The sequence below is a fragment of the Pristiophorus japonicus genome, chromosome 26 (genome assembly GCF_044704955.1).
Source record: "Pristiophorus japonicus isolate sPriJap1 chromosome 26, sPriJap1.hap1, whole genome shotgun sequence".
Lineage (NCBI taxonomy): Eukaryota > Metazoa > Chordata > Chondrichthyes > Pristiophoridae > Pristiophorus > Pristiophorus japonicus.
This window is the reverse complement of record NC_092002.1, coordinates 15,467,736-15,482,736: the sequence shown is the minus strand read 5'-3', so window position 1 is coordinate 15,482,736 and position 15,001 is coordinate 15,467,736. Positions and strand designations below refer to the sequence as shown.

Here is a 15,001-nt window from a genome sequence, read left to right as displayed (position 1 = left end):
GGGCCAATATCTTTTTTGTCTCTTATAAGGCTCCCAGGCCAAAAAAGCTACTTGTTTGGCCAAAAAAGTGGGAATCTACTTTATAGCCTTTCAGCCTCCGGCTCTCCAAACTGAGGGGTCACTGGAACAAAGCCCTCTGTCATCTTCTTTGATTCCCCTGTATCTCTGCAGTCGACGAATCAAATCACAGGATAACGTGTTGAGTGGCTTAGAAATGGTCCCTGCAACCTCATTCAAATGAGTATGTTGGGAGTTGGGGCTACACCTAATCTGCCTCACTCCTCAGGGAAGTGCAGGAAATACTGGGACAACATAAAAGGGACAGAGATCCATGTTAGATATAGGAATTGGCTGGAGGCAGAGTCAGAAAATCAATCCATGTAAACTTTCAGGATTATGAGAAAAAAAATCTAAAACATGAATTTATACAGCATCTTTATCACGTTGAAATTTTTCAAATGCTTTGTACAATGAATTATTCTTGGAAGTGCTGACAGATTCCTTTATCTAGTGAAGTGTTTCAAGAAAGAAAATAACTGCAGTTTAAATATGAGTACTTTTAGCTGATGTATGCTGTTGCTTGATTAGTTTGGCTGTAAGGTGAAATTTAGTGATATGTCACCATCATAGAAACAGAAAATAGGTGCAGGAGTAGGCCATTCGGCCCTTCGAGCCTGCACCACCATTCAATATGATCATGCAACTTCAGTACCCCATTCCTGCTTTCTCTCCATACCCCTTGATCCCTTTAGCCGTAAGGGCCACATCTAACTCCCTTTTGCATATATCTAACGAACTGCCCTCAACAACTTTCTGTGGTAGAGAATTCCACAGGTTCACAATTCTCTTGAGTGAAGAAGTTTCTCCTCATCTCGGTCCTAAATGGCTTACCCCTTATCCTTAGACTGTGTCCCCTGCTTCTGGACTTCCCCAACATCGGGAACATTCTTCCTGCATCTAACTTGTCCAATCCTGTCAGAATTTGGAAAAGTTGAAGCAAACGTTGTCATCTTCCAAAATTCCATAGATTATAGGACAGTTCATGCAGATTGGAAGGTAGCTAATGTTACCCCACTATTTAAGAAAGGAGGGAGAGAGAAAACGGGGAACTACAGACTAGTTAGTCTGACATCAATCGTAAAAAAAATGCTAGAATCTATTCTTAAGAATGTGGTAAAGGGCACTTATAAAAATAATAATAAGATTGGGCAGTCAGCACGGATTTATGAAAGGGAAATCATGTTTGATGAATCTGTTGAGAGTTTTTTGAGGATGTAACTAGTAGAATAGATAAGGGTGAACCACTGTATGTGGTGTATTTGGATTTTCAGAAGGCATTCGATAAGGTGCCACACGAGGTTATTAAACAAAATTAGGAATCATGGAATTGGAGGTAATATACTCGCATGGATTGAGGATTGGTTAACGAACAGAAAACAAACTGGTAATTTTCAGGTTGGCAAACTGTAACTAGTGGGGTACCACAATGATCGGCGCTTGGATCCCAGCTATTCACAATCTATATCAATAATTTGGATGAGGGGGTCAAATGTAATATATCCAAGTTTGCTGATGATATAAAGCTAAGTGGGAATATAGCTAAGCGAGGAGGATGCAAAGAGACTTCAAGGGGATATAAACAGCTAAGTGAATGGGCAAGGACATGGCAAATTGAATATAATGTGGAGAAATGTGAACTTATCCACTTTGGTAGGAAAAATAGAAAAGCGGAGTATTTTTTAAATGGTGAGGGATTGGGAAATGTTGGTATTCAGAGAGACCTTGTCCTTGTAAACGAATCACTGAAAGTTAACATGCAGGTACAGTAAGCAATTAAGAAAGCAAATGGTATGTTTCCCTTTATTACAAGAGGATTTGAGTATAAGAGTGAAGACATCTTATTGCAATTATATAGGGCCTTGGTGAGATTGCACTGTGTACAGTTTTGGTCTGCTTACCTAAGGAAGGATATACTTGCCATAGATGGAATGCAACAAAGGTTCACCAGACTGATTTCTGGGATGGGGGGGATTGTCCTATGAGGAGAGGTTGAGCAGACTAGGCATCTCATTGAGACTGAGCAGACAAGGCATTGAAACATACAACATTCTTACAGGGCTAGACAGGCTAGATGCAGGAAGGATATTTCCTCTGGCTTGGGAGTCAGAGGGGTCACAGTCTTAGAATTAGGACTGAAATGAGGAGAAACTTTTTCACTCAGAGGGTGGTGAATCTTTGGAATTCTCTGCCCAAGAGGGCTGTGGAGGCTCAGTCATTGAGTATATTCAAGACAGAGATTGCTAGATTTTTGAATATTAAGGGAACCAAGGGATATGGGGACAGTGCAGGGAAGTGGAGTTGTGGTGGAAGATCAGTCATGATCTTATTGAATGGCGGAGCAATCTCGAGGGGCCGAATGGCCTACTCCTGCTCCTAATTCCTATGTTCATTTCCCTAAGGCACAGAGCGGGCAGTGGTTCAAGGGTTCAGATGATAACGAGTTGTCATCATGAGAAATGACATGTTCCATTCACACTGCATGACTTCCCATGTTACTAAGCTACGGCTCAGCACACCTGATCAGCAGGAGAACAAACGCTAAATGATCTATGATCTACAATCTGATTGAAGCCCCTATCCATTCAATCTGTCCAAGGCAGAGGAGGTGGTTGAGCCCCAAGCCTGCATGGCCCCAGTATAAGCATTACTGCGAGATGGGCTGACGACATCCAGCTTTACCTCATTATCATCTCTCGACCCCCTCCACTGTCTCCAAATTGTCAGACTGCTTGTCCGAAATCCAGAATTAATCCTTCTGCACGTGTGCATCTGTGTATTCAGTATATAATTAGAATAATTATAAACATGATTGGCTTATGAGCTGCAGCATCCAGGAATATTAGGAGTGAAATTGGTCTTGGACATCAGTACAGAATGTGCGATAGAGTGATTTTCCATCGCGCGTTTTACTTCTACCGCTGGAGTCCAATTTCACCCCATTATATTCACTACACCCTGTTATTTGATGTCATTGATCAACAAAGTAGAAGTTACTGTCAACTGACATCATAAAGCACAATTTGTCCCACATGAACTGTCAGTCTGAGTGTAAAACAATGCAGCAAATAATGTTGTTTGTCCTAACTGAATCATGGGGACCAATATGGCTGTAAAATCAGTTTTGTAAATCCTATAGGTGGGTAAAATAAAACTCAAGTGCAACTAAATATTGTATTGTGAACCATAATTTGCTTTTCATCCCTTGTAGATATGGTGAAGAGGTCCATGAAGAAAATCGTGTCCATCTGGGTAATGCCATCATGTCTTTCTACTCAGCACTCATTGACCTGTTGGGCCGATGTGCTCCGGAGATGCATGTAAGTGATTGCCTAATAGTGATGAACAAACTGCTGGTTCCTGAGTTGGGCCACACCCCTGAGTTATCCTACTTTTATATTCCAAATCTGTTTTCACAAACATCTGTCACACTTCAAAGTGTAAGTTTCTTTAAAAGACAGAAAAATAGACACTTAGTTCTGTCTTCGGTCAATTACAAGTGAATTATTTTGCTGAGCAAGTTAATCCTGAAGCTAGAAATTAAGGCCTGGATTTCCTATTCCTAAGGGGCATTGCTAAGTCCTTTCATCGCTAATGCCTATTTTCAGGTCCAACAAGTAAATGGGGGTGGAGAAGCCCTATGCCAAAACTCCCCGCCCCCCCCCCCAAAGAAAATGGACGACAAGCACGCTTTGCTGCATTTAGATGAAGCAGGCGGCATGGACAAGTGTCCTCCGATCTCCCTGTGCTTCTCCTCACTAACCATCCTTGAAAATCATCACCAATGCAAAGATGATGCTACTGAGCCTGTAGGTTAGCCCACGGGGGGGGCGACGTGATCAGTAGTTGATATGTAATACAGAAGTGTGATTCTGTAACATTGTTTTGGCTGGGAGTCACTTCCACTACTTCGTTTCTGAACATTTATAAGTACTTTGTGAGGCTTGCTGAGAATTTATATGGAACTCTACATAAAATATTAGATTTCCCTTTGAGGATTCCATTGTTGAGTGGAAATGAAAATCGGATGTTTTCTATTAACTGGCGGGTGGTCCTCAATACTAGTTTTACGCTCAGGTGGAAAGTTGAAATTTATCCCAGGTTTTCATTCTAATACAGGCAAAGATAGCACAGTTGATTGGAGAAGTACAATTCTTTGGCAATATGAGCCTTGGATTGGAACCATGGTTGTTAGTCCCACTTAAAGTGCAGTAACCTGTAGGGTTACGGACCTAGAGCTGGTAATTGGGATTAGACTAGATGACCTTTTGTTGGTCAGCGCAGATATAATGGTAAGTACTGCAGGGAATAGAATACGGCCAGGGTGATCTCCTGGAGTTAGTTTCGATCACCTTGATGGGGCGGAGAGGAATTTTCCCAGATTTTTTCTCCCTAAATTGGCCTGGGTTTTTATCTGGTCTTTGCCTCTCCCAGGAGATCACATGGATCTGGTTGGGGTGGAGTGTAGATGTTTTTAGTATAAGGGTTGTTGCAGTGGTGTGGGGTGGACTGGTTGGGCTGGGTGCTCTTTGCCTTTCCGTCATTGTTCATGGGTTTGTATGTAACCTTTAGGGCTGCTGACCGAGGGCCGTGCGGCTCTTTGTCGGCTGGCGCGGACACGATGGGCCGAAATGGCCTCCTTCTGCGCTGTAAATTTTTATGTTGCTATGTTTATACAATCATACTCCCATCAGTGAATAAATAAATCTACCAAGGTACATAGGTAAAGAAAGGTCTCTACTTATTAGATAAATGGGGAGGTAAAACGAGGCTTGGATTGATTGAGATGGATGGGACAGGAATCGAGGGTAGGGAATAATTCAAAATATGTCCAGAGAAGATCAACATAGTCATAAGGTACATGCTACATAATATTGCCATGGATATAGATCTCACTATAGACAATTGATTAGGAGCCACAGTAGACCAGGAAATACTCAGCAGCAACCAGCAGGAGGCCAACCATCTGGGCGACTAGACAGATGCTTGAAGGTCACATTGTCTTGATCTTTCAGTGAGCTCTGGAATTATTCTATATTGGCTCTTGTTGCATTTTATGTTCTAATCTACTCAAATTACACTGGAGAGTTGACACCACTTGCGTAAAAATTATAGGCCTGTGCGCTTTAGCAATATCCACTAGGAAATGGGTCAAATAAGGTATTTATCCACAGACAACATAGGAGAGGCAGTCAGAATACTGGACTTCTGCTCATTACCTCCTGAGCTCTTATTACCCTCATTACTATGCCCCTTCATCACTAATGCTATATCATGTCTTATCCACATCACCATTTAATTATCACAAAATGTATCTGTACTGGTACCGTTTACAAGTTTGGGTGATAATGTCTCATGACTTGTTCTTTGAAGACCATTTGTTGCAGCTTGCTCTGTGAAGAGTAGAGCGGGTCAATGAGTATGTAACCATACTTAGCCATGAGGGTAATATATTGTCACCAATGTTCCCACTAAGGTGCACAGCTGCAGAGCAGCCTGGAAGTCCCGCACAGGCCGCTTACTGCCTTTTACATGGAACAAACCGCACATACACGAAAATTCAAATAGGCTGCGCAGCCAGTTACAGTGACCGCGCACCTTAAAAAAAAATGAGAACATTGATTGTCACTCAAGTTTTTTGTGTGAATATTTTTAACAACTTGTGACTTTTCTTAAAACCCATTTATATCCTCTGCTATCACTATTTATGCACCTTAAGTTGTGTATCTTCACACATCTTGCCTGTATTTTTGTTGGGGACCTTACTCTAAATCTACAAATGACCTGCCATGTCTCCTTTAAGCAGAACATCGAGACAGTTGGGGCAAAATTAGTAAATCTTGCAATTGGACCATCTCGCTAAATTAGAAACATAGAAATTTACAGCGCTGAAGGAGGCCATTCCGGCCCATCGTGTCCGCGCCGGCTGAAAAAGAGCCGCACGGCCCTTGGTCAGCAGCCCTAAAGGTTACAAAAAACCTATGAATAATGACGGAAAGACAAAGAGCACTCTGCCCAACCAGTCTGCCCCACACAACTGCAACACCCCTTATACTGAAACATTCTACACTCCACCCCAACTGGAGCCATGTGATCTCCTGGGAGAAGCAAAAACCAGATAAATACCCAGGCCAATTTTGGGAGAAAAATCTGGGAAAATTCCTCTCAGACCCATCCAGGCGATCGAAACTAGTCCAGGAAATCACCCTGGCCGTATTCTGTTCCCTGCAGTACTTACCATTATATTTGCGCCGTCCAACAAAAGGTCATCCAGTCTAATCCCAATTACCAGCTCTAGGTCCGTAACACTGCAGGTTATGGCACTTTAAGTGCCCATCTAACCATCTCTTAAAAGTGGTGACGGTTTCTGTATCCACCACTCTTCCAGGCAGTGAGTTCCAGATCCCCACAACCCTCTATGCAAAGAAGCCCCGCCCCCCCCTCAAATCCCCTCTAAACCTTCCACCAACCACTTTAAAACTATGCCCCTCGTAATGGACTCTTCCACCAGTGGAAATAGACCCATTATGTCCAGGCCCCTCAATATTTTGTACACCTCAATGAAGTCTCCTCTCAACCTCCTATGTTCCAATGAGAACAAACCCAGCCTATCTAATCTGTCCTCATAACTAAGATTCTCCATTCCAAGCATCATCCTCGTAAATCTCCTCTGCACTGTCTCTCATGCAATCACGTCCTTCCTATAATACGGCGACCAGAACTGCATGCAGTACTCCAGCTGTGGCCTAACCAAAGTATTATACAATTTAAACATAACCTCTCTGCTCTTATATTCTATGCCTCGGCCAATAAAGGCAAGCATTCCGTATGCCTTCTTAACCACCTTATCCACCTGGCTTGCAACTTTCAGAGATCTGTGGACAAGCACTCCAAGGTCCCTTTGTTTATCTACACTATTAAGTGGCCTACCGCTTAATGTGTATACCCTTTCCTTATTAGCCCTCCCAAAGTGCATCACCTCACACTTCTCCGAATTAAATTCCATTTGCCACTGCTCTTCCCACCTGACCAGTAGATTGATATCCTCCTGCAGCCCATGACTTTCCTCTTCATTATCAACCACACAGCCAAATTGTAAGGCAAATCATAGCTGTAAGAGCAAACTTTAATATTCATCTTGGATAAGTCACTTCTTGGCTCCTTGAGAAGTATTGAAGGATTACAGGTGCATAACTTTGCCTTCTGGCTACAAAATAGTATCAAACATCGTTCATTAGAAAACTTCATGTTCCATCATAATGTTTAATGGATTGTAAATAAGAATTTTTTAATGAATTAGTAAAATACGCTTGGTACTGACACATAACATGTATTTAATACATGCTGCTCTGTGCTGGTTTCCTGTGCAGTATTTGCCTTATATTGAAAACCAGCTTATGAGATAACTTGGTTCGTCATTTAATTTCTCTTTTTGCAACAGCTGATCCAAGCTGGAAAAGGTGAAGCATTGAGAATCCGAGCAATCCTGCGATCCCTGGTTCCCATTGAAGACTTGGTTGGTGTTATAAGTCTGCCAGTGCAGATACCTTCCTTTGGAAAAGGTAAAGCTAAGCTGACAGTGCTTTGAAACCTTGACTGGGATTGTATGTTTAAATCATTAATTGTGGCACATATTTAATATGTGCTAGATACGTTGGTCATCATCATCATCATAAGTGGTCCCTCGGAACGAGGATGACTTGCTTTCATGCGTGTTTCAATGAAGGACCCAAACTATATCCTCAAGGGTGAAAGATGCCTGTGAGTGGATTTTTTTAACATGTGGTGGCCGTTGCACACCAGCCATCACACGGGCTTGGCAGAGCTAGGTCTTGGTCCAGTGGCAAGGATTACTCAAGACGACTGGAGACTAGCTCTGCTGCACGGACCTAGTATGGGCTGGCCCGTGCTGCCCCTTGTCCTAATCTCGCGCCTCCCCTGGGCCCCAATCACATCGCTCTACAGTCTCTCGCTGCTCCTTCACCCGGATCTCGTCGCTCCTGCTGCATCTGCCCATGCTCCAATCACCAACCTAGACCTTGATGACGTCATTCTTCGCTGCCGTCACCCTTCTGGACCAGCTCGTGCTGCTCCCTGGAGTAATAGGCCACCACGCTGATCGCCAAGGCCTCCACGCTGATCGGCGACGCCTCCACGCTGATCGGCGACGCCTCCACGCTGATCCCCAAGGCCTTCACGCTGCTCCTTTTATGGCCCCGACCTGCCACTGGTGTTCTCACGCAGGTCGGGGCCTCCACGCTGCTCTTGGGCCGCTCACCTCCACTCCGCTCCGTTGTTACCATTTAAACAACTGCTGTGCTTAAGACCAAATTCTAACTTGATAATTACTTTATACTGTACTTTAAACAACATTAATTTTTTTTACTGCCTTTGCGCAACAGAGGGTAATATAATGTAGCATCAACTATCCAGTTGTTTGATTTAATATTCTTACATATTTTCACTTTTTTAAATGATATCTTTGCGTAGGAAGGATTCGATATACTGTTGAGAAATTTTTGTGTCCTCATGCCTGGGCATCAATGAGTTTCATATACACTGGCATGAAATAAAAGTTAAATCGCATTGCTAACCATGAAACATCTTTTATTTATGCTGGTGACGGCTTGAGATATCTCTATTGAATCTGTTTAATATCTACCATGGGAGATATCCAGTGGTGCAGTGGATGCCAATTAATTTGAACTGTTGATAGCTCAGCCAATCACATTTCTTGACTTGAGGCCTGACTCCCTGCAGAACACTGGCTCAGCTCATAACCTCATATAATTCTAACCTTGACTTTATACATTGACTTTCATGATCCAGAGGTCATATTATTCAGGTCTTCAATAAAAAATATTTGCAACTTAATGCAGAATTACTGACTGTACATCCCTGCTCTGTTAATTTGTGCATTATAAATAGAGGCAATGGGATAATTGCATTCCGAATTACCCCATATTGATACAAATCAAAATAAAATCTGTTAAAATGACAGCTGCAAAATGATTAAAACCTAACATAGCAGTCAAGTTAAAATTGTCAGACCTTAGCTTACAGCTTCTGGTTGCTGTATGTATTGTAAGCAAAATCTATTCAGTTCCCAGGAAAGACTCTTACAATTAGAGTACTGGCCCAATAGGTTTTATTCATGCTTATAGCAAAAAGCAGATAGACTCCTATAATCTGAAATTCATAACGTGAATGGATTAGCAACAATTGCCCCTTTGCTGACAGTTTTTATCGTAGTTCCATGTGGGCTGCCCACCACAGGTTCTGCCCTTTCTGAAGGGTGGAAAATACCAAGCTGTTGGACTGCATTTTTCAGGAGAAGCTACGTTACATTTATTTACAAGAATTAAAGCTACACAGACGTGAAACAACAGAACAAAATACCGTGTTAAACGTTGACACTGTTTGTTTTGCCCTAATGGAAAATAATGACCCTGAATTTGCAGTCAGAGGCTTCCCGCGTGGAAATGCCTCCACTCCACAAATAAAATGCCCACATACCTGGTGGTCCGGCTGGTGCGGCGGTTCGAGGTCATGGGCCTCTCCATGTATGCGTGCGCAGAGGCCCACGTATCTCGGGCGCAGGAAGTTCGCAAACGCCCCTGGGATCATGTGGGCCAGCCCAACCAATGACCGAAGGGGATCCCCCTAAGTATGAATGGGAATATCCCATAAAATACATCTGCACTTCAAATAAAGAAAAAAATTTTACATATTTACAATTCATTAAAATGACATCTTATTAAATATTTAAAACAAAAATTTAATTTTTTGAAAAATAAATTCACTTAATTTAAAGGGGCTAAAAATAAACTTACCTTATTTCACAGGTTTTCCAATGTAAAAAGTATTGATTAAAAAAGCAAAAAAATAAAATGTTAAGTTCTTATGCTGGTACAAGCAGGCCTTATGCCTGCTCTTTACCAGGCGTAAATATTTCACGGGCAGAAGTTGGGCAAATAGCAAATAACCCAACTCTCTGCCCGCGACTGCCCTCTTCTGGGGGATCTGTACGATCTTGACAGATTGCAAGTTCCAGGCTTTAGAGCATGCCTAAATCCGGAACGTGCATGGCCCATCGGGGCTGCAAATTACCACCATGAGGTGCTCCAAAATCCTATTTGGAATCTTTTGAACTAAGTCTGAATTTTTACATGTTCTGCTGCTACAGAGTTCTATCTAACTGCTGTTACGTGGATTTAAATGGTGTAAGCATGTGAACTGAAGAAATGGACAACAGCCTGCAGATTAAATTCTAGTTGAGGTCTCTGAGCACAAAGCTGTCAACCACCCATCAAAGGAGACTTTTCATACGTGGCCTGTTCCTATGAAGAAGCCCCTAGTTCTTGATCAACAGTCCAGCAATTATGATAATTATTTCTATCACCCAGATGGATGAGGTTGTGGATTTCAGCCCTCTCTATCTGGAGAGGTGTCTACTTGGTCAGATCTGAAGTAAATCTTATTGGCATGATACCCACTTAGTGGTTGTGACAATCACAGAAAACAAATTTCTTTGCCTTACCATTATAAACTTGCATACTTCTTACAAACCTGATGTACTAGCCACACCGTCTTAAACTCAACAGGTTTTGACCATATGCAATAATATAAACCGAGGCGGGTCGCCTAGCCTTGAAACTAACTTAACTTGGGATAGTATTACATATCGCTTAACCAAGATAAAAGAGTTCCTTTCAGAATGAAACAACACATTTCTATCTCATGGTCTCAGTACATGGGCTTAGCTCAATTTCATATCAAAAAGATACAATGCAAAACAATTTTCTCTTCTGATGGAGAATGGAGTTTAATGTTTATCACAGTCTGAATCTCTGGTTTTGATCACTTGTTTCTGATTTCTAGACGGCAACCTTATTGAGCCTAAAATGTCAGCCAGTTTTGTTCCTGACCATAAGGCTCCCACAGTGCTGTTTCTGGATCGTGTCTATGGGATAGAAAATCAGGATTTTCTCCTTCATGTACTGGAGGTTGGCTTCTTGCCTGATATGAGAGCTGCTGCCTCCCTGGATACTGTAAGTAATGTGATTTTAAATGCTCATAAAATTCACTCAACATTTTACTCGAGTGTAATCTGCATTTGCAGTCACATATTTTGTCATTACAGCTACCGGGTGCAGTTGTGCAAGTTTATTTTCATAAGAGTGTATCAGGGCTTACCAGATACTAGTACAACTCCATATGAGAAGTTTATTGTAGATAAATGTGACACGGAATGACTTGGTGAAAGTCAGACAGCTAAACAGTTCAGACGTTCCTGATAGTATTTCATAGAACTGTGTAACCAGCAGATTGTTGGATTCTGGAACTCTTGTGATTTCTGAGGAAATCATACTGAGCTCCAATATTTTCAAATGTGCCTTTTAATATGCATCTTTTGCCTTCTTAAGTCCCTCATTTAGTTGGGAAGGTAGAATGATCTTGTTCATAAATCTGCGACTGGCAACAGTCAGTGAACAGGAAGAATGCTGTGCAGAACTGTGTGGGCATCTCCTTTTGACGCTTCCCAGAGATGTCCTGCATAATACTTTGTGCTGTAACCGTAGTTAGATAGGCTTAAGGAGCTGGATCTATTTACTTTAGACTTGCAGGTGATTTGATGGAGGTATATAAAATAATGAATTGTGTGCCTATCGATGGATTATTTCAGTTTGACAGATTTGGGTGAATAGGGGTCAGGCATTTAAACTATACAAGTGTAGGAATAGACGAGATGTTTGGCAGTTCTTTTCCCAACGGCCTCTGGAATGCGTTGCTGGCTTGTGCGGTGTGCGCTGACTCGCTGCAAACCTTCAAAAGGGAGCTGGGTTGCTTCTTAGCTGGAGCAGAGATCACATCATATAAACGGTAAGTAGCTTAACAATTAACACACGCATCGTCAATGTGATGATCTGCACTGGTTTACATCGTCTGAGATGTCAAACAGGAACTTTCCAGCTTTTTTGTTTCTCTTTTTGGCCCTAGGTTTTTTTCTGGGTTTTTTATTTGCCTCTCCCAGGAGATTCCATGGTGCTGGAAGTGTCTAGCTATGATGCTCCAGGTCTCATGAGTATGGGACAGACTTGATGGACCAGCTGAATCTTTTCCTGCCCATATTTTTATATTTGTAGGTCGCTCAATTTAGATTTAGATTTAGATTGGGATTTAAATTTGGGCTGTGAGTGATGTTCTGTGTTAGTCAGCCAACCAACTTGTTAAGAGTCAACGAAAGCAGCAACAACAACTTGCATTTGTATAGCGCCTTTAATGTAATAAAACATTCCAAGGTGCTTCACAGGAAGATTAGCGAACAGAATTTGAGTCTGCTGTGTACAGAGTGGAGTTTGATTATTGTACAGTATGCATGACTTGCTTCTCCCAACTGCTTTCACAGGTTGCTTTCAGTACCACCGAGATGGCTCTGGCTTTGAACCGCTACCTCTGTACTGCAGTGCTTCCTCTGATAACTAAGTGCGCGCCACTGTTTGCTGGAACAGAGCATCGAGCCATTATGATTGATTCAATGCTGCACACCATTTACCGGTTGTCCAGAGGCCGCTCACTCACTAAGGCGCAGAGGGATGTTATTGAAGAGTGTCTTATGGCATTGTGCAGGTGAGCATGTTTATTGTAAAATGCAATATAAAAATAACAGCATTTTGGGCCCAAGTTTCCACAGGATAAAAAACGGGCGCCCCTCCGAGCTGGGTGCCCGTTTTTCGCGCCTAAAACGGCGCCAGAAAAAAAACACGCTATTCTCGAGCGCTTTGCAGCTCCTTGTCTGATTGGCGCGGCGCCCAGGGGTGCGGAGCCTACACTCGCGCCGATTTTGTAAGTGGGAGGGGGCGGGTACTATTTAAATTAGTTTTTTTCCTGCTGGAAACGCTGCGCGTGCGCGTTGCAGCGTTCGCGCACGCGCAGTGTGAAGGAAACATTGGCACTCGGCCATTTTTGTAGTTCTTTGTAGCTGTTTAATTTTTGAACATTTTTTAATAAAAGCACATTGCCATCAGCACATCAGCACTGAGGCTACCCTTCTCACTGTCTCCTTCCCCTCCCCACCCTCCACGGCAACAAACGGCGGTTTCCTCCCCATCCCTGCGGCAACAGACCGCTGTCTCCTTCCCCTCCCTCCCCTCCCCTCCGCGGCAACAAACCGCTGTCTCCTTCCCCTCCCTCCCCTCCCCTCCACGGCAACAAACCGCTGTCTCCTTCCCCTCCCTCCACGGCAACAAACCGCTGTCTCCTTCCCCTCCCTCCCCTCCCCTCCACGGCAACAAACCGCTGTCTCCTTCCCCTCCCTCCACGGCAACAAACCGCTGTCTCCTTCCCCTCCCTCCCCTCCCCTCCACGGCAACAAACCGCTGTCTCCTTCCCCTCCCTCCACGGCAACAAACCGCTGTCTCCTTCCCCTCCCTCCCCTCTGCGGCCACAAACGATGGCTGAAGCACTTTCACACAGGTAGGAAGATGGTTTATTTAATCTTTTCTTTGCTTATAAATGTTTATTCAGGTTGGATTTATTTGTAGAATATTTGTAGAAGTATAAATAAGGATTGATTGTAGAATTTAATGACTTCCCTTCCCCCCCCCCACCCCCCCCCCCCACCTCGTTCTGGACGCCTAATTTGTAACCTGCGCCTGATTTTTTAATGTGTAGAGCAGGTTTTTTCAGTTCTACAAAAATCTTCACTTGCTCCATTCTACTTTAGTTTGGAGTACGTTTTCACTGTGGAAACTTTGAAATCAGGCGTCAGTGGCTGGACACGCGCCCTTTTGAAGAAAAAATTCTGTTCCAAAGTACACCTGTTCTACCTGACTAGAACTGCAGAAAAAAAAATGTGGAGAATTGCGATTTCTAAGATAGTCCGTTCTCCACCAGTTGCTCCTAAAAATCAGGCGCAAATCATGTGGAAACTTGGGCCCATAGAGTTTCCACTTTGAGCGCAATCGGCCATCCGGGTGCAAATTGCGCCCAAAATTGCACTAGTTTTGAGGAGTGTTTTATTTTCTCAAACTCATTTGCATATCGCAGAATGTAAACTTTGCCATGAGCCAGCGCAATTGGACAGCATTTTAGAACAGAATTTTTTCAAAAAATGTTTGCTTTAAAATATATTCCTTGATATATAGTAAGAAAGAAAGACTTGCATTTATATAGCGCCTTTCACAACCGCCAGACATCTCAAAGCGCTTTATAACCAACTTTTGGAGTGTAGTCACTATTGTAATGGATATATTTAAGAGTGGTAACTTGGTGCAGTTTGATTAATACAGCTGAAAATGGGTTTATCATAAAAAATAAGCATTTTTAATCACTGTCTATTCCTCCTCACCACCTGTGAGTAACCCGATTTTAAGTAACTGAAAATGACTTTCAGTAAAACTATACAGAACCATTTTCTAACTTCATTGGTATATATCAGTCATTTCTTAATAAATTAAAAAAAATGATATTCAAAGTTTAAAAATGTGCCTATACATGTCCCTGCACCCAAAAGAACCAGCTTAATTTTAAGAGACTCCTCGAAGGCCCGCAAACGGGCGCAATTAGCGGAAACTCCCATTGGTAATTAATTCGATCTGTGCGCGGGACCTGCTTCTAGCGCAATATTTTTAAACTAGCGCAAAGGTTGCGGAAACTCGATTTGCACTGGATGTAATTTGAAATTTTGCAATCTTTGTGCTGATGTAGCCGATTTTGAGCAAATTGAAAAAACAGTGCAACCAAGCAGAAATTCCAGGCCAAATACTTTCAGGTCAAATAATGGGGCCGAAATTCAGGATCTCAAAGAGTGGGAAAGTGTGTGTGTGGATCGGGAGAAGTTTTAGTTCGTTTTTTTTCTTCCCGTTCTTTTTCTAGCATGGCGGCAACCTCCCGTCAGGGAATTCAGTCGGCCTCCTGAGCTCCCGCCCGAGGATGAGTGTTA

General features: G+C 42.8%; 1 protein-coding gene across 5 annotated transcripts in view; it reads left to right on the top strand.

Moving 5' to 3' along the window:
- LOC139239218 (ryanodine receptor 1-like) overlaps positions 1–15,001 on the top strand; it is a 506,468-nt gene that overhangs the window by 251,291 nt on the left and 240,176 nt on the right. For all 5 annotated transcript variants that reach the window (XM_070867899.1, XM_070867895.1, XM_070867896.1 and 2 more), the window contains exons 45-48: positions 3,269–3,377; positions 7,499–7,619; positions 10,939–11,108; positions 12,467–12,687. In XM_070867899.1, coding sequence (XP_070724000.1) covers positions 3,269–3,377; positions 7,499–7,619; positions 10,939–11,108; positions 12,467–12,687 — 621 coding nt within the window. The remainder of the gene's footprint in view (positions 1–3,268; positions 3,378–7,498; positions 7,620–10,938; positions 11,109–12,466; positions 12,688–15,001) is intronic.